At 52.8% G+C, this 19,434-nt stretch overlaps 1 protein-coding gene across 7 annotated transcripts; it reads left to right on the top strand.

Moving 5' to 3' along the window:
* Positions 1-3,050: 3,050 nt before the first annotated feature.
* ETV4 (ETS variant transcription factor 4) lies at positions 3,051-19,340 on the top strand. 7 transcript variants are annotated; one of them, XM_088829149.1, is made up of 13 exons: positions 3,051-3,262; positions 3,760-3,902; positions 4,068-4,161; positions 4,379-4,426; positions 11,388-11,441; positions 12,631-12,757; positions 13,374-13,517; positions 13,897-14,165; positions 16,192-16,266; positions 16,418-16,486; positions 16,641-16,813; positions 17,076-17,177; positions 17,608-19,340. In XM_088829149.1, exons 1-13 carry the CDS (start codon positions 3,217-3,219, stop codon positions 17,830-17,832), a joined length of 1,569 nt encoding a protein of 522 aa, XP_088685275.1. In that variant the 5' UTR covers positions 3,051-3,216; the 3' UTR covers positions 17,833-19,340. The 7 variants fall into 7 exon arrangements, with proteins under 7 accessions (XP_088685275.1, XP_055263955.2, XP_088685276.1 ...); XM_055407980.2 differs by having other exon boundaries at positions 13,356-13,517; XM_088829150.1 differs by having other exon boundaries at positions 3,058-3,262; positions 3,792-3,902; positions 13,356-13,517.
* Positions 19,341-19,434: the final 94 nt, after the last annotated feature.

Below are 19,434 nucleotides of genomic sequence, written 5' to 3'. Positions count from 1 at the left end.
CAAGCATCTTTTAATTTAGTGCTACAGTCACCATCTGCAGTGATTTTGAAGCCCAAGAAAATAGTCTGGCAACTATTTCCATTGTTTCCCTATCTATTTGCCATGAAGTGATGGGACCAGGTGCTATGATCTTCGTTTTTTGAATGCTGAGTTTTAAGCCAGGTTTTTCACTCTCCTCTTTCACCTTAAGAAGCTCTTTAGTTCCTCTTCGCTTTCTGCCATCAGGGTGGTATCACCTGCATATCTGAGGTTATTGATATTTCTCCCAGCAATCTTGATTCCCGCCTATGGTTCATCCAGGTCAGCATTTCGCATGATGTACTCTGCATGTAAGTTAAATAAGCAGGGTGACAATAAACAGCCTTGATGTATTTCTTTCCCAATTTTAAACCAGTCCATTATTCCATGTCCTGTTCTAACTGTTGCTTCTTGACATGCAAACAGATTTCTCAGGAGGCAGGTAAGGTGGTCTGGTATTCCCATCTCTTTAAGAATTTTCCACAGTGTATTGTGGAAATGTTAATAAAAATATTTTTTTTATTATTATAAGCTGAACCTCATGGCACGTGGGATCTTATTTCCCTGACCAGAGATCGAACCCATGTGCCCTACTTTGAAAGTAGGGTCTTAACCACTGGACTGACAGGGAAGTCTTTAAATGGCTATTGTGATAAGATTTCCAACAGAAACTTCCAGCCCCTCTATTCCTTCCCCTCCCCAATTATCTCAAGCCCTGGAAGAGGCTCAAATGTTTCCCTTGGAGGTGTCACTGCTCTGAGCCTGGATGTTGAATCAGAGGCCGATGGCAACAGCAGCAGTATCTTCTTCCATTCAGCCAGCACTCTGAGCCAGAGCCAGAGGGGGAGGGCCCCTCAGTCACAACCCTGGATGAGGAATGGAGAGGAAGCACTTACTGTCCAGGGAGCCAGGGGCCCTCCAGAGAAATGGGAAAACTCAGAAACACTGGGCATCCTTAAGAGATCCCGGGACTGGAGAGCTCTGTCCAGGATCTGCCAGAATCTTCTTCATTGTCATGGAAACTACATCAGAGCTGCCTTCCTGGAAGAACCCTCTGTCCTCTTCCCCCACTTCTCTTGACTCAGAGGCATAAGCTCCTCCCTAAACTGGTCCCATCCAGCTTAAAGCTGGGATTTGCTTGGGCTTGTCTCTCCTTTCTTGGGCAGGGTTTCTGTTAAGCTCAATTAGTTTGGTCTTTATTGTATTAATATTACCTACTCACTGCACAGGTATTTCCTGGGACCCTTTATGAGCATGTAGTAGGCTAGGGAAAGATTTAAAGATGCAAATCAAACAAGATCTTCTCCAGGCCCTGGAGAACTCTCCAAACAATTGATGACCATGTAGCAGAAAAAGATACCAACAACAGAGATATAGGCAAGAATGTTGTAGTGTCTTTAAGGAACTGATTAGGGCTCTCTGGAAGGCTTCCTGGAGAAGACAGCAGTAGGCATGAGACTTAAACATTTCAGCTGAAAAGAGAGGGAAGTGAGGACTTCGCCGGTGGTCCAGTGGCTAAGACTCCATGCTCCCAATGCAGGGCACCTTGGTTGGATCCCTGGTCAGAGAACTAGATCTGCAACTAAAAATCCTACATGCCTGCAACTAAGATCCAGGACAGCCAAATAAATAATTTTTAAAAAAAGAGAGGAGGAAGTTTATTTTCATTTGCCCGGGATGATTTCCTTTAATGAGCCCCAAACAGGTGCTAGAGGTTTGGTGTTCTAGTCCCAGTTCTGACCCTGACAACAGCTTTCACGTATCATTTCCTTCTCTGAAGTTCCACAGCCACATCTGGAAAGTGGGGGTGTTAGATTAGACGAATTTTGAAAGCAAGCCTGAGGTTTGGTCAGTCTCTAATGTTTATCACAAACAGGTAGGAAACAAAATCAATATCTCCTCAAAGGAACGCATCGACTCTAGACCCAGATTGTCACAGAAAAAAAAAAGACCTGGGGAACTTCAAGTTCTATGTGCCCCCGTGGCTCCAGCCTAAGCAGTCCAGCTCCCATCGAGTGTCTGTCTTGGTCACAGCTTCCTGTCTGGCACCCAGCACTGTCTGGCACAATAAATGTTTATCAAATGAATTACTAAATGAATGAGGTGACAAAGACTATGAGAAGCTTGCTGGCTAGAACTGAACGCAGTCCTGCTTCAGATCATCAGATCTCTGGGGTTTTGCTCCCTAATACTCTGTGCTTGCTCTCAGGATGAGAGGAAAGATAGCAGAGAGAGAACTGCACTTTCAGAGGTCCAAGCCGGGCCTCTAGTTTCTGCTTCAATCAATGGAAAGTGGGTCACAGAACAGCTCTGCAGAGAACAGACCCTTGAGGAAAAGCCTGGATTCCGTGTCAGCTTACATTTATTGAGCTCCTACTGTGTATCAGTTGTTGCCACATACCTTTAATTCACTTAATTGTGGCCTCAAAGGGCTATACCGGAAAATGTAGAGGGTCGGGAGCTGCAAACTCCAGACGCCCCGAGTGGCCAAGCCACCGCCCCTCTCTGAGTTTTCATTTTCAGTCTCTGTAAAATGGAAACAATAGAACCCCTTCGCCAGCTTATGGGAATGAAATGAGCACGTGGAAGCAGAGAGCTTCATAAATGCTCGTTATTATTGTTCCTCTGGGCATGCAAGTCCGCTCGCCTCCCCCCCAGGGCTCACACACAGATACATTCACACTCCCACGTACACGCGGATGCACAGAGACGTATGCAGACGCCAGCCGGAGGAGTTAGCAGAGCGTCAGGGTCACCACCGAGTCCCATAGAGAAGCCGTCGGGTCCTTGGCTTCCCCAGTTTTCTCTCAGCTCTTTATGAATGAACTCCGGCCGCAAGGAGTTTATTTTTTTATGAATGGGAGCCCAAGCGGTGAATGAAACCGGGAGCCAACCCCTGAGTTCTCATTGGCCCCTGCTGCTGGGAAACTCCGCCCCTCCGGCTCGGCAGGGCGAGTCTCGGGATTGGCGGGCGTGCCGGGCCCTGGGGTTTCATTCACAAAAGTCAATGAAACAAAGGGAGCGGGGTGGGGGGTAGACAGAGCCGAGGCAGAGGCGAAGGAAATGCACCAATCAGCGGCTCCCCCGGGCTCACAACTGTCGGCGGCGCCCGGAAAACAAGCCGGTGCGCTAGGGACCCGGGGCCGGGGTCGCCTAGCTCCGGCCTAGCCCCGCGACCCTCGGTGCCACCCGGGGGGGATGCTCGGGACCCCTCGCGGCTCCAGTGCAGACGCCCGGGCCTCAGGTGAGGCTACGGGAGGGAGAGGGAGGGAGAGTGTGATTCCCAGCCTCGCATCCAACACTCACCACACTCTCACCGCCGCCTCCGCAGATTCCAGGGCAGGGGTGGGAGGCGCTGGGATTCAGGGTTGGAGGGGGCGCCCGAGTTGTGGGCGTGCGAATGGTGCGCGCCTCGCCTGCTCCTCCGCGCGCGAGCGCATACTCGCGCGCGCGCACACACACACACACACACACACACACACACACACGTCTTATGTAACCAAGTCTGGGCAAAGCAGGGTTGCAGAAAGCAGCCGAAACGGCGACCCCGGTTCCCAGGAGCAGGTGGGACCTCCTTTGGCGGGAGGGCAGTGTGACGGCGCTAAGCTCTGCAGGCGGAAACCTCCCCATCGCCTCCCCAAACCTCCGAGTGAGTCGGAGAAGTTTTGCCGTCGGACCCGGAGCCTCGGGACTGCCCCTCCCCGCCGCCCTTACCCACCCCCACCTTGCTGCCTTCCCCAGACGGTGTGCGAACGCAGCCCCCCCGCCCCCAGGTCTCTGCCCCCGCGCGGGGCCCGGGCCGTGTGGCCGGAGGGAGCGGCCGGATGGAGCGGAGGATGAAAGGCGGATACTTGGACCAGCAAGTGCCCTACACCTTCTGCAGCGTGAGCGCCGCGCCGGCCTCCACGCCCGCCCCCACCCTGCACCCGCCCCAATCCACCCCGCGGGGTCCAGGGCTGCCCGCCCCAGAGTCACCCCGGGACCCCAGCCCCGCCCCCAGACCAGGCGGCCTCAGGGTGACTCGGGGACATTCTTCCCCTTCCCCGCAGAAATCGCCCGGAAATGGGAGCTTGCGCGAAGCTCTGACGGTCCCACAGGGGAAGCTCATGGACCCAGGCTCCCTGCCGCCCCCCGACTCCGAAGGTAAACAGACAGAGAGACAAAACGCGACCCTCCTCCCCTCACACACCCTGAGGGCTGAACCTGAAGCCCTTGCCCTTTCCCCCCCAAAAAAATTGCCCTCCAAGGGACTGTTCATTCTCCCCCAACCCCTAAGGGGGAGGTCACCGGGCTCCTTAGGGTTCCCACTCTTTCACCGCCACTCCACCTCACCTTCTCCATTCCATTATTCAACCCTCAGATCTCTTCCAGGATCTAACTCACTTCCAGGAGACGTGGCTCGCTGAAGGTGAGTAGTTCTGTGACCTAAAACTATTATTGGGGTGGGGGGTGCTCTCTACCCCTAGTATTCCAACCTAGCTCACTTCCTCTCTCGCTGGCCTCCAGGGCCTCTGCAAGGCCCCTTCCCCAAGTCTCCTGCCTTTCCACTCTTTCCAGCGCCCTGTGTGGATACTTATATTGATATTTATTTTCTCTGCCTTGAGCCAGGCTTGTGTAACTAGGCCTGGGGATGAATCAGACCATTGTGTGGGGTATTTGCTTATTTGAATGGAACTTGGCCCCAGGCCCGTTTTCCTGGTTGAAATTTTCATTTGCAAAGTTTGTTTGGCACCAGCCCCCAGGCTGAGGTGTGTGTTAGGGTTTTGGGGCGGGGGAGTGAGTGTAAGAAACAGGAGAAACAGAAGGAGCAATTCATTTGTTACCTATCTTCTGGAATTGCCGAAACATTCATTTTTACCCCCTTGGTTTCTCTTCTTCCCAACCCCCAGCGCCAAACGATTTACTGGCTGAGCCAAAAGAACAACAAAAGTTTAAATAATTTTTTTTTTCTTTTTTTGCATCACTTTGGCAAAGCTGCCCAGGGCTTCTCCCCCAAATCGCCTTGATTGTAATTCTAATGGCAGTCGATCCTCCCTCCTTCCCTAGGAAAACTGCTCCTCCAGTTTGCTAGGGGCGGGATTCGGTGGTGGTGGCAGAGGGGGTGAGCTTCGAGCTGGCTGGAGTGGGGTCAGTAGGTGGGCCTCTCCGTAGGGAGGTGTGTTCTAGGAGGTCTCCTAGTGGAATCCCTTGGTGTATTTGGGTGGAGACGAAGGGTGTCACTAGCAGGACTGCAGGTAGGCGGCTTTTGGTGTTGAGACAATCTCTGAGAGGGAAGGGTTATTACCCCCATCTGAGGGTCCCTTCACTGTAACACTGAAACCCAAGAAACCACAGCACTAAGAACCCCTTCTTAAGGGCTTTTCTCTTCTTTTAGATCTCCCCATCCCTCCACCTGTGTCTCTTGGATGATTTCTTAAAACTCAAACCCAGCTTCTCTAGAACCATCTTTAAAAGCCTGGAGTAAAAGGGAAAGACCTCTGACTAGACAGACTAGATCTATTGTGACCGCTGTAGTATCCCCCTAAATATATACATTAACAGAATGACTAGCATGGAGCAAGCACTCAAGACATTTTGGAATTCATGGCTCAATGTCCTCATGGATGCTGGAGAGATCTGGGGGCTCTAGGGCGATTGTGGCCGCCTTTCCTGATTCTGCAAGCCCTGTGTGCCCAGCTGTGAATTACAAGCAGAGCTATGCCCAGTCTGCCCATCCTGCCCATCCTCCACTCAAGGTTCCGGAGCTGGGCTGGAGCTAAAAGAACGCAGTGGTGTCAGTTTCCAGGGTCTCTCAAAGACTTCCTTTCCTAACGCCTGATTTCTGTCTGGCTCGCCAGGCTCCTGTCTGTCCAGCTGAGGGTCCCTAGGCTCCTCCAAGTGGGCAGCTCCTGGGGCTTGTGATCTAGGGGTAGGCTCAGACGTTGGCGTTTCGGAACCAGCGGGGTTTGGAATGGGAAGGGGAGGAAAATGTTCTCATCTTCTGTCAACCTTGGAAGCCCCACCCCTTGGCTGTGAGGGTCTAGAAATTGTACTTGTGTCTATCTGCATGTGTCAGCGTGACAGCCAGTGTGTGTTTCACGCTGCTGCCCTGGAAGTCCCTGTACATTTAAATCCAGTGGGTGGGGAGGTGGGGGTGGGGATCGCAAGACGCAGGTTGGGGTGGGGGGAGGCGCTGGGATCTCCTTGGTTCCCTCTCCTTCCTTCTGAGGGAGCAGCTCAGGTTCCCAGCTGGCGATGGATGGCCAGGCCTGAGAGGGGGATGCTGTGGCCGATTGCTCCTTCTCGCTCTCTCTGCGGAGACAGATGCAGCTGCCGGGGCCCTGTCCCCCTGCACCGTCCCAGCACCACCCCAGCCTCCTCTCCTGCCTCTTCCCACCAGGTCAGTGACCCTTGCAGCCCAGAGGGAGCTTTGGGGTGGCAGGGAGGGACCAGTTCATTTGGAAACTTGCCAGTGGTGGGGTGCGTAGGACTGGGGACCGGAGCTTGATTTCTCCCTAAAGCCCCAATCTGGATTGAAGCTGTGGGTCCTTGAAGTGTGGGTGGGGCTGTGAAGAAATAGGGGAACACCAGGTTGGATTCCGGTGGAGGTGGTTGTGGGTTCAGCATCTGGTGTCCAGCAACATAGAGGGTGAGGGTGAGTGGGGGTCTGTGGAGGCAGCTCAGACATCTTTGAATTGGGGGTTTTCCAGATGGATAGAGGGGTGGGGTGATGTGAGGCTAAGAAGGTGTGTCTATTTTCGGGGTGCCTGGGAATCTGCTGAATTGCTGGAGAAAGAACCAGGCTACTGCAGGGAAACCCCGGGCTCAGACCGGCTGAGCCCAAGCTGTGTCTGGTTATTGTCAAAGATGTGCTTCTGGTCAAGGGTTCCTTTCCGGGTTTGTGGGGAGCCCTCTGGAACCCTCAGAGGCAATGACTTTGGTCTCTTGGTGATAAGGAACATTGACTCTGGGTCATGTATGTTCTTTGTATGAGGCAGGAGTCCATAACGGGGTCTGTGGATTCCCACAAGCTCTGTGGATAGATTGTAGGGGTCCTTGAGCCCTCTGATATGTGTATAAAATCGTTAGGGGTGCAACATACACAAAGGACTGTGAATGTTTCTAAGAAGAGAAGGATCCATAGCTCCTATGAGATTCTAAAAGGGGTGGGTCTGTGCTCCCCTTTGCATAAGAACCATCGGTCCCAAGTCTTCCTCTGAGGTCTGCAGCCCCCTCGTCCTTTGGTTTTTCCTGTTCGTATTTGTAAATCCAAGAAGAGATCCCATGTGGATGTGTTTCACCCGTGTAAAGCCGTGAAGTAAAAGGCAGTTGGGTGTGTGTGAATCCATGTGTGTGCATGCTGGGGCTCAGTCTGTCTGTGAGAAGAGATGGGGTTAATTCCTTCCTCTGGTCTTCCCCAGCTACAGTGCCTCCTTCTATATCTTTCTGTCTCCTCCCCTTCCAGAAGGCTCTTGGGGACAAATGTCCCCTCCATAGATAGAGAACTGGTTCCTTCCAGTATGCTGCCAGGGTGGGGGCGGGGTAAGGGGGAGAGGCCAGTGGTGACAAAATGGAGAAGGAGCTCCAGGGGATGCCTCCCCCCATTTCCACTGGGGCTCCTTAAGAGGCCCCTCTGCCCTGTAGTTGGACCCTCGGAGAGGGAGAAGGTGATGGAGTATATATTGTATAGGTGGGTGGTTTACTTGGGATGGGCTTCGCTACTTGGCTATTTGCACCTACCTGTCCTCCTGGAGCCCAGGTGGGAAGCCCCTAAGCCCCTTTTCTGCTGACTCCCCTCCCACTGGAGGGATGTTCCCTGAAATTCTCTTTCTGGGCATTATGCTGGCTTGGCACCTTTCCTGTCCCCTCCTTAATCCTCTGCCATGTCCCCAGGCAGATAAACTCCACCTTAGTGCCAGGATGGAGTTGGGGGCAGACCCTGGCACACTGGCTTGGCAGCCTAAGCTCAGCCAAGTCAACAAATAAGTAAGGAGTGGCTGACACTCGAGACCAAACATGGTCATTAGAAATTCTCCTGCTCTCCAGGAACGCGAGGCTCTGTGTTCCTATTTCCATCCTTGATAGTCCCTGAGCCACGGAGGCCCTGTCCTGCCCTTCTAGGAGGAGCTGGTGCTCTGGGGAGGGGCCAGGCAGGCACTAGGGTTCACACCACAGCCCCTTCTTGCCTTGGCTGATCTCTCCTGGCCTGGGATGAGGACAGCACCACCCCTTTTGAGGTATTACCGGGGTGCCGGGGGTGGCCTCCTGGACTGCTTGGGGATTGGGGGTTCGGGTCAAACCTTCAGGCCTGAGGCAAGAAGAAGGTCAAGACGACCCCAGGGTTCTCTACCACCATGTGACCTGACTTGTGACGCCAGCAGGAGGTGCCCCCAGCCCATTACCTCAATGGAAACTGGCAGTTAATGAAGCCCCAGAGGGGGCCCAGAGTGCGTCAGCCTCCCGCATGTGCTGCACCTCTCCCACCCTCGGGACCCTTCTTGCCCAGGTGGCAGGGAGGGAAAAAGTGTTCATTTTGCTCCTGTCACCCCCATTCTGCCCGTCTGGGGGGCTCTCACCTATGGTTGTGCCAAAGGGCACACCATGGATGGGCTTGGGTCTTACCCACCTGGGCAGTTGAGGTTTTGCATCCTTCCCTTTATCCAGTTTTGCAAACCTGCCTATTCTTAGGGGCTACCAGGGGCGTGTGTTAAAATACAGGTGCCTGGGACTTCCCTGGTGGTCCAGTGGTTGACTGAGCAGAATACAGGAGGTGAGGATTCGATCCTTGGTTGGGAAACTAAGATCCCATATGCCTGCTACACAGTGTAGCCAAAAAAAAAATAGAGAGAGATAGATACCCCCACCCTGGGCCTTTGGAGTGACTCTCCAAGGGTGGGGCCTGGGAATCTGTTTCTAAGAGTGTCCCAGGCTTCTTGACTGGGGCCAGTTTGGGAACGGTTGCCTTTGTGCCCTAGTTGCGCTCCTAAAAAGATGTACTGTGTTGGTTTTTGTTTGTTTTTGCCAAGGGATTTCATGCCTTACTGATCTATTTGATCACTTCAGAATTGTTCTGTGCTGATGTTTCTTCCATAAGTTCTTTAGGGGCTGGGGGGTTCCTGATTCTTAAACCCTTCAGCTGTTGGGTTCCCTCTGTCAAGAAGTCACCAGTCTATAAGTGTGTATTTTATTTTATTGTTTCTTATTGAAGTATAGTTCTTTACAATATTGTGTTAAGTTTCAGCTGTGAAGCAAAATGATTTGGTTATACATATATACATGTGTATCTATACCTATATTCTTTTTTTAATTTTTTCCCTTATAGATTATTACAAGATATTGAATAGAGTTCCCTGTGGTACACAGTAAATCCTTGCTGTTTCCTTTATAAATGATAGTGTGCATTTGTTAATCCTATATTCCCAATTTATCCCTCCCCTCGATAAATGTGTGTTTTAAAGCACTTGACACCTCTGATGTCTAAAGCAAGTTGATAATGAATCCACCTCCCAAGCAATTGATGACAGCCTTAAGCATCCTTTGTGAGATATGTTTTACCTGGAGGACCTGCCTCTAATATTACCTGGTGGTGGAGAGGGAGCCCTCAAGGAGAAGGAAGGGCTGGTTGGTTAGGATCTCCTTAGTTCTTGCTCCCAGGCCCATGTTGCTCGCCAGGGGTTCATTGTATGTTTATTCATATAGTCAACAAATAATGTGTCTATTCTGAATGGGACCCTGTTTCAGGGGTGCGTGGGAGTCAGACAAACAAGACAGATAAATCCCTTGCCCTCAGCAAGCTTAACTTCTTCTTAGAAGAGATGGATAATAAATAACACATAAATTACATATGCATAAATTAAGTTAATACTTTCAAGAAGTCATATGTGCTCGGGAAAAAATAAAACAGTGATGTGATCGAGAGCCGGGAGGGACCAGTTCAGTTTAGGTGGTCAGAGAAGGCCTCTGAAAGGGCAAAGTGAGCTAAGACTTCAGAGGCCAGAAAATAACAGGCCAGGATGTAGGGAAGAGGGGTCAAGCTGTTCAGGACCCAAAAGCAGACCAGAGTTCTGGAGGGTAACAGGCAAGGAGAGGCAGGTCGGAGAGATAAGCAAGGGCCAGAACCTTCGAGGCCACGGAGGCCAAGGGCAAAGAGTTTGGGGTTCATGCTTTAAGCAAGGGAGAGAAGTGATTGGATTTCTGTTATAAAAGATCCCTCTGACAGCCATGTGGAGAGTAGAAGTAGGGAGTTCTGATCTGAGGTCATGGCTGAAACCCAAGGAAGACAGTGGAGCCTTGGCCCAGCAGGGAAGCCATAGAGATTGGGGTGTGTCCTGTATAGACTGGGATGAGTGACAGTGTTCTCCAGCCATCTCCTTGTATCCCTCACCCTTACCAGCCATTTCCAACTCTGCTGTCATTTTATCCATGACCTTTCCCATTCCCCATTGAGAGCAGCCTACAGGGGATGAGCGACCTGTCTCTGTGGGTTCCACTGCCTTACCTTCAAGCCACTCTCTTCCCAGACTATCGGGAAGTCCTTCTTGGTGTCTACCCTTTCCCTTCCTGCTGTTATCTATTTATTCCTGAGAAAGGGGCAAAAAGTGGGCAAAGATTCTCGGGTCAGGAGAGGTACTCAGCTGGATCCCACCTGAAGGAGTTGGCGAGACCAGAATAAGAACTACAAATCAGAGCCCGGATATCCAGCCTGGGGGCCACGGATGAGCTGTTGTGCTATTTTAGTTTTCCTGCCTAATCCCCAAACCCAGCTCCACCCACACTGGCACCCTGGGAGTGCTCCTCAGAGTTCCAGTTTAGGAAGCCCTTCTCTCTCCTAGTTGCACATCAGAGGGATAAAGCACCATGACGGCCAGTGACCCCAGCCTCCTCCTCCCCCGTTGTCATACTCTCATCACCTCTCTTGAATCAGTCTTTTCCTTCCATTCCATCTCCTTTCCCAGGCTCTAGATTTCACTTGCGAAGTTCTGGGCCCAGCCCAGATTCAGAATCTTCCCATGTGATTCTAAGTCCACAGACTCTCACTCCTTGTCATGCCTGCCCATCCCAGATGTGACTCTGCTTTCAGGGAACTTTGTAAACTCTGAGGGGCTGGGTTGTCTTCACTTGAGAAAAATGGAGGGAAAAAAGACAAAGCACCTAAGACACAACTCTGGAATCTGCTCAGACGGGTTCTGAGAACTGCAGCCTTCCCTCCAGGGTGTTAAGGGAGCCCCGAGAGGGAGGGTGCTAGGACCTGGGTGGAGTTACTTTCAGCCCTAGGAAAGCTGTTTGCCCCTTCGGGCTGGTGCTAATCTGCAGGGCTGCAATAATGGAGTCTGCCAGGGGCTGCCATCCAGGGCCCCCAGCCCAGACTCACCTCTGACCTCTCTCTGCAGCTCAGGTACCAGACAGTGACGAGCAGTTTGTTCCTGATTTCCATTCGGAAAACTGTGAGTAGAGGGCCCTGGGTAGAGGGGATGGGGAATGGGGGAGGGCAGGAAATGAGTCATAGGGATAGAGGATCGCAAAAGATCAACTTGTTCTGTCCTCTGAAAAAAGGGTGAAGGGCAGAGCTCCCCATTTGGGTTTGGACTCAAAAGGCCCAGCAGTAACTGGGAGATGAAAACTTTGGTGCACATCGGGGCTTGCCCATTCTAGCTGTGTGACCTTGAAGCAGACGCTTCACCTCTCTGATCCTTTCCTTATTTCTGAAACGAGGGGCTTAGACCAGTGCAGTGGGGGCCAGTTCTACCCTTCTAAGTTACTTGTGCACAACTAGGGATGACTTGGCACCTCAGGAGACCAATGTCTGTTGACATTTGGGCCTGTTAACAGCTGAGGGTGGGGTGCTGTTGGCATCTCATGGATAGAAGCAGGGAGCTAACATCCTGCGATGCTCAGGACAGCCCCCATGACAAAGAATTATGTGGCCCAAATGTCACTGGTGCTGCTGTTGAGAAACCCTGCTTTAATGTCTGATACTTAGCTTTCAGTGGTCTTGACCAATGAAATGAAACAGAGCACAAATAATCAACAACAGAGAAGTCGATTGTGGGTTTTGACTCACACTCCCAGTCTTGAAACCAACTCTTTGCTGCTCGGCCTGGTGACTGGAGTTGGCAGACCCAGCAGGGGCCACAGGAAAGGCCAGTGTTCTTCACGGATAATTAGGAGTGTGTATGATGCTAGTCAGCTGACATGCAAGTGGGCTAATATCCAGCCTTAACCAGAAAAAGAAAGATGCTTTATAGCCCCAAATAAGAAAACATTTCTCTCCCTTGGAATTTTCCAGGACGGTCAGGAAAACCACAGGCCTTTGGTTGGAGATGCTTGCTCCTACAAAGGTGTTTTGGGCAGGGTGGGGGTGGGTTGGGTTGCACTAAATGTTGAACTTTAGACAGTTTCTTTGGTTCATACTGGACATGAGCCAAAAGTATAAAACTAGACATAATATAAATAGCCAGACTGTTCTTAGAAGTGTCTATGATTCTTCTGACAATTGTGACCCAGAGAAGGGGGATGAGGCTATACCAGCATCCAACTGATGGTTAAAGAGCAGATGTCAGAAGGCATCGGAAGCTCTTCCTGCCTCTCCTGTGACATTCTCAGGCCTTGCTCTGCCTCCCCCAACCCCCACAGTAGCTTTCCACAGCCCCACCACCAGGATCAAGAAGGAGCCCCAGAGTCCTCGCACAGACCCGGCCCTGTCCTGCAGCAGGAAGCCCCCCCTCCCCTATCACCATGGCGAGCAGTGCCTTTACTCCAGGTGAGCCCTAGCCCCACCCTGGGGAAGGAAGGGTTGGATGGAGGGGTGGGGGCGGGCACCTGGTGAGCAGTGGCGGCATTTGAGATGCAGATTAGACAATAGAAAGGATTTCCAAGCTCCTGTAATAGGGTAATATAGCTCAGGATTTCCCGGAGTAGTTAGGATGAAAAATACAACAGGAGGTTCAAGGGATGTATATTAAGACGAGGGCAGGGACTTCCCTGGTGGTCCGGTGGTTAAGGCTGCACTTCCAGTGCAGGTGGTGCAGAGTCCATTCCTGGTTGGAAAACTAAGAGCCCCCCACCCACGTGCCTCACGTTGTGGCCAAAATATTAAAAAGAGCAGAGTATATCCACTGGAGAAGCCACTGTCTGACCCTACCCAGTTGCTGTGAGCTGGGGAGAGGTGTTTTCAAGATTACACCTGGCTTTAGGATTAAGAAAGAAAAAAATGTTTATTTGGGGCAGAGTCTGGTACCCTGGCACCCTCTCTTCTCCCATAATCCCTGTGACCTAACTTCCCAGGGAATGTAGGGTTCAAAGATGCTTGCCCAGCTTCTCTGCCCCCTCACCCCTGTCTCCCTCCCCCTCACCTCCAGTGCCTATGACCCCCCTAGACAAATCGCCATCAAGTCCCCTGCCCCTGGTGCCCCCGGACAGTCACCCCTGCAGCCCTTTCCCCGGGCAGAACAACGGAATTTCCTGAGATCCTCCAGCGCCTCCCAGCCCCACCCTGGCCACGGGTACCTCGGGGAGCACAGGTAAGGAGAGAGGGAGACCCGCATCTCACCAGTTTTTCTCTGGAGTGTTCTTCACTGGCCCTTAAGAGACCTGGCATGGGGAAAGGTGAGGATATTGACCTCTCCCTGCCCCTTCCTTCACCCCCGCCCCCCACACTGTAAGCTCTGAGAGCAGCAGGCACAAGGAGGCCTACTTTTATTTTTTAATTAATTATTTTAATTGGAGGCTAATTACTTTACAGTATTGTAGTGGTTTTTGCCATATATTGACATGAATCAGTGATGAGTGTACATGTGTCCCCCATCCTGAACCCCCCTCCCACCTCACTCCCCATCCCATCCCTCAGGGTTGGAGGACTGCTTTTAATATTCTCTTCTTTCTTCATCCAACCACATGCAGCTCCATCTTCCAGCAGCCCCTGGATGTCTGCCACTCCTTCACACCCTCTCAGGGAGCGGGCCGGGAACCCCTCCCTGCCCCCTATCAACACCAGCTGTCGGAGCCCTGCCCACCCTACCCTCAGCAGAGCTTCAAGCAGGAATACCTTGACCCCCTGTATGAACAGGCCGGCCAGCCGGCAGTGGGCCAGGGTGGAGTCAGTGGGCACAGGTACCCAGGGGCGGGGGTGGTGATCAAACAGGAGCAAACGGACTTCTCCTACGACTCAGGTAAGAGATGCTCCCGGGAAGGGGATGGAGGAGTTTCAAGGGGATTGTTGGGTAGGGTGGCATGTGATCAAGTGAACAGGGCCATTAAACACAGCATGTCTCCCCTTCCTATCCTTTTACTAGTTCATATATTTAACCCACGAACCTACCACTTCTTTTCATAGATTCAAAAAGAACTGTCCCTTTTCAGTCAGCAGACTTACATTCAATAAGTGAGATGTGCCAGTCCTAGCCTTCAGATAGCTTGTGACTTGATAGGAAAGTTAAGGCATTTTTTCCCATTTCTATTTAATGGGTGTCTGGGGGCTTACATACCTACTGGGACGGAAGTACTATGCCAGGAGCATGAGTGTGCGAGTGTGTGCAGTTGGTGGACACGGATGAATAGGACGTGTCATCGGTCCCTGTCCCCACAGAAGCTTAAGAAATACAAAGGGATTTGAATGAGGAGAAACATGAACTTGAACTAGCCAGGCTCACACTTCCCAATTGGAAGGCAGGGTTCAGGTGTGGTTTCCACATCCTGTTTGAGCCTCCTGGTTGAAACAACCCACCATCCTGGCCAGAGCTGGGGACTGGAAGTAGGGACTACTTTAAATTCTAGTTCCACCTGGCTGTTGATGGAAATGAGATGCACTCAGCCACGGTGTTCATAAACAACAGCTACTGCTCAAAAGCCCAAGCAGCCAGGGAAAGGCCCAGGAAATCTTGTCTCCTGTTAACACTGTCGTGTGTGTTAGTCACTCAGTCATGTCCAACTCTGTGATCCCATGGATTGTAGCCCACCAGGCTCCTCTGTCCATGGGATTTCCCAAGGCAAGAATACTGGAGTGGGTTGCCGTGTCCTCCTTCAGGGGATCTTCAGACCCAGGTGTGGGTTCGAACCCAGGTCTCCTGCATTGCAGGCAGTTTCTTTAACATCTGAGCTACCAGGGAAGCCCCAAGTTAATTGTTACCAGCTCCAAATTTGAGTTTATCTGCCAACTTGCATTAGAGAAAATAAATTTCAGAGTCTAGATTAGGCTCAGAGCTGCCTAGAGTGTTTGAATTTCCCTTTTCCTGGTGTCAGTCTTTTAGGGGTAGGGGCATAAGCCCCAAATCCCCCAGGCTGCCTGAATCAGAACCGGAAGGGAGCCCCTCTCCTCCAGCCCAGGGCCCTGCGCCTGAGCCCTGTCCCGAAGTGAGGAGGAGGAAGTAGGAGGGAGACACTCTTGTCCGCTGACCTTCAAAGGAGGCAGACCGGAGGAGCTCGAGTTACATGTCCTTGAACTCCTGCCCCTCCCCCTTCAGCTTCCTCTGAATGGAGTCAGGAATTCCATTCACAAAATGGAGGCACGAATGAGCCCACCCTCCCGCCTCCTCCCGGAGGTGTCGGGTTTCACCATCTCATTCATAGTGGGAGTGAAGGGGGTAGGGCAGGAAGGGGCTGGCACTTGACAGGCTGGCTGCACCAGAGCATCCTCCAGGTGGGGTGTCAATCCTGTGGAATGGAATCAAATAGAGTGGACTGTCTTACTGTCAGAGCTGGAAACAGAGGGCCCGGCCGGGTGTGCCCACTGCATTTTCCACAAATAGATGCATATGTGTTTCTTCTCCCTGCCCCCACACCCCTTTCCTCCCTCCCTCACACCCGCAATGGGCTGGAACCTGCCCTGCTGACCGGACATCAGCCCATTCCAGGGGAATCTTAGCCTGGGACACTGAACCCTTTCCCCGGAGGTTCATCTCTACCCTCCTCCTCCCCCCTAAACTCACAGGAAACAGCTGCTCCTGGAATCCGGGGCCTTGTGGAGCAGCTTTGCCTGGCCTCAGCTGCTGCCATCCAGGCTGTCTGGCCCAGCCCTCAAGTTGAGGGCTTCAAGCCTGACACTCCCTCTGGGTGAACTTCCCCCGGGACCTGGGGGTAGGCGGGCCTCTGGGGAAAGAACCGGAAGGCAGGCTGGCATGTTCTTGAATGTATGGGGGACTGCCGCCCCCGCCCTCACCCCAGCCACTTCCAACATCTCCCTTCTTCTCCTCCCCTTAGATGTCCCTGGATATGCCTCAATGTACCTTCACACAGAGGGTTTCTCCGGGCCCTCTCCAGGTGACAGAACCGTGGGTAAGGCAGACCCCTCTTCCTCCCCTGCCAAGCCCTCCAAGTTGGAGGACAGAGTCCTGCTGTGGGGGAGGGGCTCCTGGCCAGGAGTCCCTCTAGGGTCTCGTATCAGCGAGCTCCCAGATCTGAATGACCCCCACACTTCCTCCTCAAGGCTATAGCTATGAGAAACCTCTGCAACCGTTCCCAGATGATGTCTGCGTCGTCCCTGAGAAGTTTGAAGGTCAGAGAAGTGACTGCTTGAGCCCTCTGTGTCCCCCCAGGAATCACGTCACATTTCATGGGAAAGGGCCTGGAGAGACCCCTGGGGAGAGGGGACAGGGTTGCTTGGGCCACCAGAGGCACAAGCCCTCCACCTCGTTTCCTATGTTCCTCAGGAGACATCAAGCAGGAAGGGATGGGAGGCTTCCGAGAGGGTCCACCCTACCAGCGCCGGGGTGCCTTGCAGCTGTGGCAGTTTCTGGTGGCCCTGCTCGATGACCCAACGAACGCCCACTTCATTGCCTGGACCGGCCGGGGGATGGAGTTCAAACTAATTGAGCCTGAGGAGGTGGGCCTCTCGGATGTCTCCACCCCTCCTCCCAACAGCGTTGGGGGCTGAAGAAACCCTGGGAACTGGTGACATGTGCCTTCACCAGCACTGCTGCTTTATTTAACCTGAATTCCTGCCAAACTGGGGTCTGCGGGCTGGTGCTTAGCTGCAGGGCCAGCTGAGCATGTACTCCAAGAATCTCAAGTGCTCTTTCTGACCTGCTCCCAATATTTCCTCTGCTGAGTGCCATGGCCATCCCCCAACTATCCCCTGTCCCCAGGTCGCCAGGCTCTGGGGTATCCAGAAGAACCGGCCAGCTATGAATTACGACAAACTGAGCCGCTCACTCCGATACTACTACGAGAAAGGCATCATGCAGAAGGTCAGGGGTTAAGGGTCCAAGGACAGGGTGGGTGTGGGCTTCCCTGGTGGTCCAGTGGCTAAGACTCTGCACGTCCACTGTAGGAGGGTGGGTTTGATTCCTGGTTGGGGAAGTTCTGTATGCTGTGAGGTGCAGCCAAAAAGAAATTTTAAAAAAGACACGGGAGTTGGGGGCAGTGGCTGTGGGAAGGTGCTGGGGGTAGGAGAGCATCTCTCAGCAAGTTTGAAGGAGCAGACAATGAACCAGAGAAGTCCAGAAATTATGGACAACCCTAAGATTTTCCTCTCAAAAATGTGATGAGCAGTAATGGAAAAGAATTGTGAAGGGAGGCATCTTAAACGAAGCAGCAGGAGGAACTCACGCATTTGCCTGGGCCTGCAGGGGGGCTGCTTTCCCAGCCCTACATTGACCCAGCCCTCTCCCCCTACAGGTGGCTGGCGAGCGTTATGTGTACAAATTTGTGTGCGAGCCCGAGGCCCTCTTCTCTCTGGCCTTCCCGGACAATCAGCGTCCAGCTCTCAAGGCTGAGTTTGACCGGCCGGTCAGTGAGGAGGACACAGTCCCTTTGTCCCACTTGGACGAGAGCCCCTCCTACCTCCCAGAGCTGGCTGGCCCCGCCCAGCCCTTTGGCCCCAAGGGTGGCTACTCTTACTAGCCCTTTGCAGCTGCTCCCCTGCCGCCGGGGCTGCTGCCTGTGTACATAGTTGAGTTTGGTGTCGGGGAAACCCCCACTCTGAAACCCACAGATGTCTTTGGAGTAGATCTCCTCTGCCCATCAGTCACTCCGGCCCAGACTCTGAGCTGCTCCCCAGAACTGATGGGAAGGGAAAGGGGAGACTTCGAGTGTGAAGGTAGTGTCTGGGAAATTCCATCAGGAGCCTCACCTCTGACCTCTTTCTAGGTCCTGCTTAGAGGCCAAGCCCTATTCCCTTTCCCCTACTAGAGAGAACGTGTTCGTTCTCTTCTGGGGGACAGAGAAGGAGCTTCCCCACTTCATCCCGTTGGAGAGGCGGGGACATTGAGCTCCCCTGACCTCTCATGGTAGGGAGACAGCCGCCTGGATCCTGTGCTTCCCTCCAAGCTGTGGCCCTAGAGGGTCCTTCTTGGCAGTTCTTGGTGCTCTGTGTTCCCAGAGGCAGGGGGAGGCTGCAGTGAGGAACCTGCAGTAGGGGAGGGCTTGCCAGGTAGAGGTGTGGGGGGGTTGCCTCTGCTCCGGGGGCCTCTGCCTCTCCTCTCCCTTTTCCTAGGCCCAGGCCTGGGATTTCACCTCCACTACATCTGCCAGACCCTAATAAAGGCCCCTGCTTCTCCTGTGAGTTCTCCTGTGTCCTCTTTGCTGCCATGGGAGAAGGGTCTGGGGTTTGAAAGACACATAACCAGAGTTTGGGCCCTGGCCCTGACATTTAACCTCCCATTCGGGTTTAGGAAAAACAAATGACCTCTGACTATTTCCTCTGGAAAATGGGCTCAGTGGTAGCTGCTCAGACTTCTCCCTCCCAGGATTATCAAGAGGATTGTCTGAAATATCTCATGTATTGATGGGCAGCTATCTCCCCATCCAGGTTAGGGGAAGGGGAACTGATGAGAGCCTTGAAGCCCTCCTGGGGCTTCCTTAGGCAGGGTTTGGTCTGTGGTTTCTGTGATCACAGATAAACTCCCATGACCATGCTACCCTTGTGTACAAACCCCAATTGTGTGTCCCCTCTCCTGCTGTGGCTTCAGGTTACTTTTTTGCTGAAGGTGGGGACAGAGTTTGGAGGGGAGCGGGAAAAGGCAACACCCAGGCAAGAGAGTACAGGGAGGCTGGAGCAGCCCTGAGCCCTGGGTCCTGGCCAGTGAGGAAGAACATGCCAGATTTTCACAGGAAAAGGGAAGGGAAACAGCATGGATTCTCCTTGCTCAAATTTGGGGGGAGAACAGAACCCTGGGCCACGTTTTCAGGGTTGGGAGGTGGGAGCCCAGGCTGAAAAAGTGGTGACATCTAGAAAGGAAGTGTGATAGGAGATATGACAGGGCCAATGGAGGAGGGAGGGACAGGATGGGCAGTCCCTGTGTAAACAGCTTCCTAGGATCCAGATTCAGGTGAAAACAGGTGCTTTCCATCCAACTACATCAGATCTGCAGCAAACCTCTGCGTTGAGGCGGGGCCAGCTCAACCACAACTGACACTTCACCCACAGCCCCTGTCTAGTACTCAGGCCAAGACTGCAGGAAGAAATGCCTCTTGACCACTACCCACAGATAAAAATCAATGTTA

This window comes from Moschus berezovskii, chromosome 20 (assembly GCF_049115385.1).
Source record: "Moschus berezovskii isolate FMDL1 chromosome 20, NW_MosBer_1.0, whole genome shotgun sequence".
Taxonomy (NCBI): Eukaryota; Metazoa; Chordata; class Mammalia; order Artiodactyla; family Moschidae; genus Moschus; species Moschus berezovskii.
Note: the sequence above shows the minus strand (reverse complement) of the source record. Positions and strands in the feature narration are given on the sequence as shown.

Coding starts and splice junctions, on each gene's coding strand:
- ETV4 (XM_055407980.2), top strand. CDS start 3,217: ATGCTCGGGACCCCTCGCGGCTCCAGTGCAGACGCCCGGGCCTCAG. Junction 11,442..12,630: donor TGATTTCCATTCGGAAAACT/GTGAGTAGAGGG, acceptor CAACCCCCACAG/TAGCTTTCCACAGCCCCACC. Junction 17,178..17,607: donor AGAAAGGCATCATGCAGAAG/GTCAGGGGTTAA, acceptor CTCCCCCTACAG/GTGGCTGGCGAGCGTTATGT.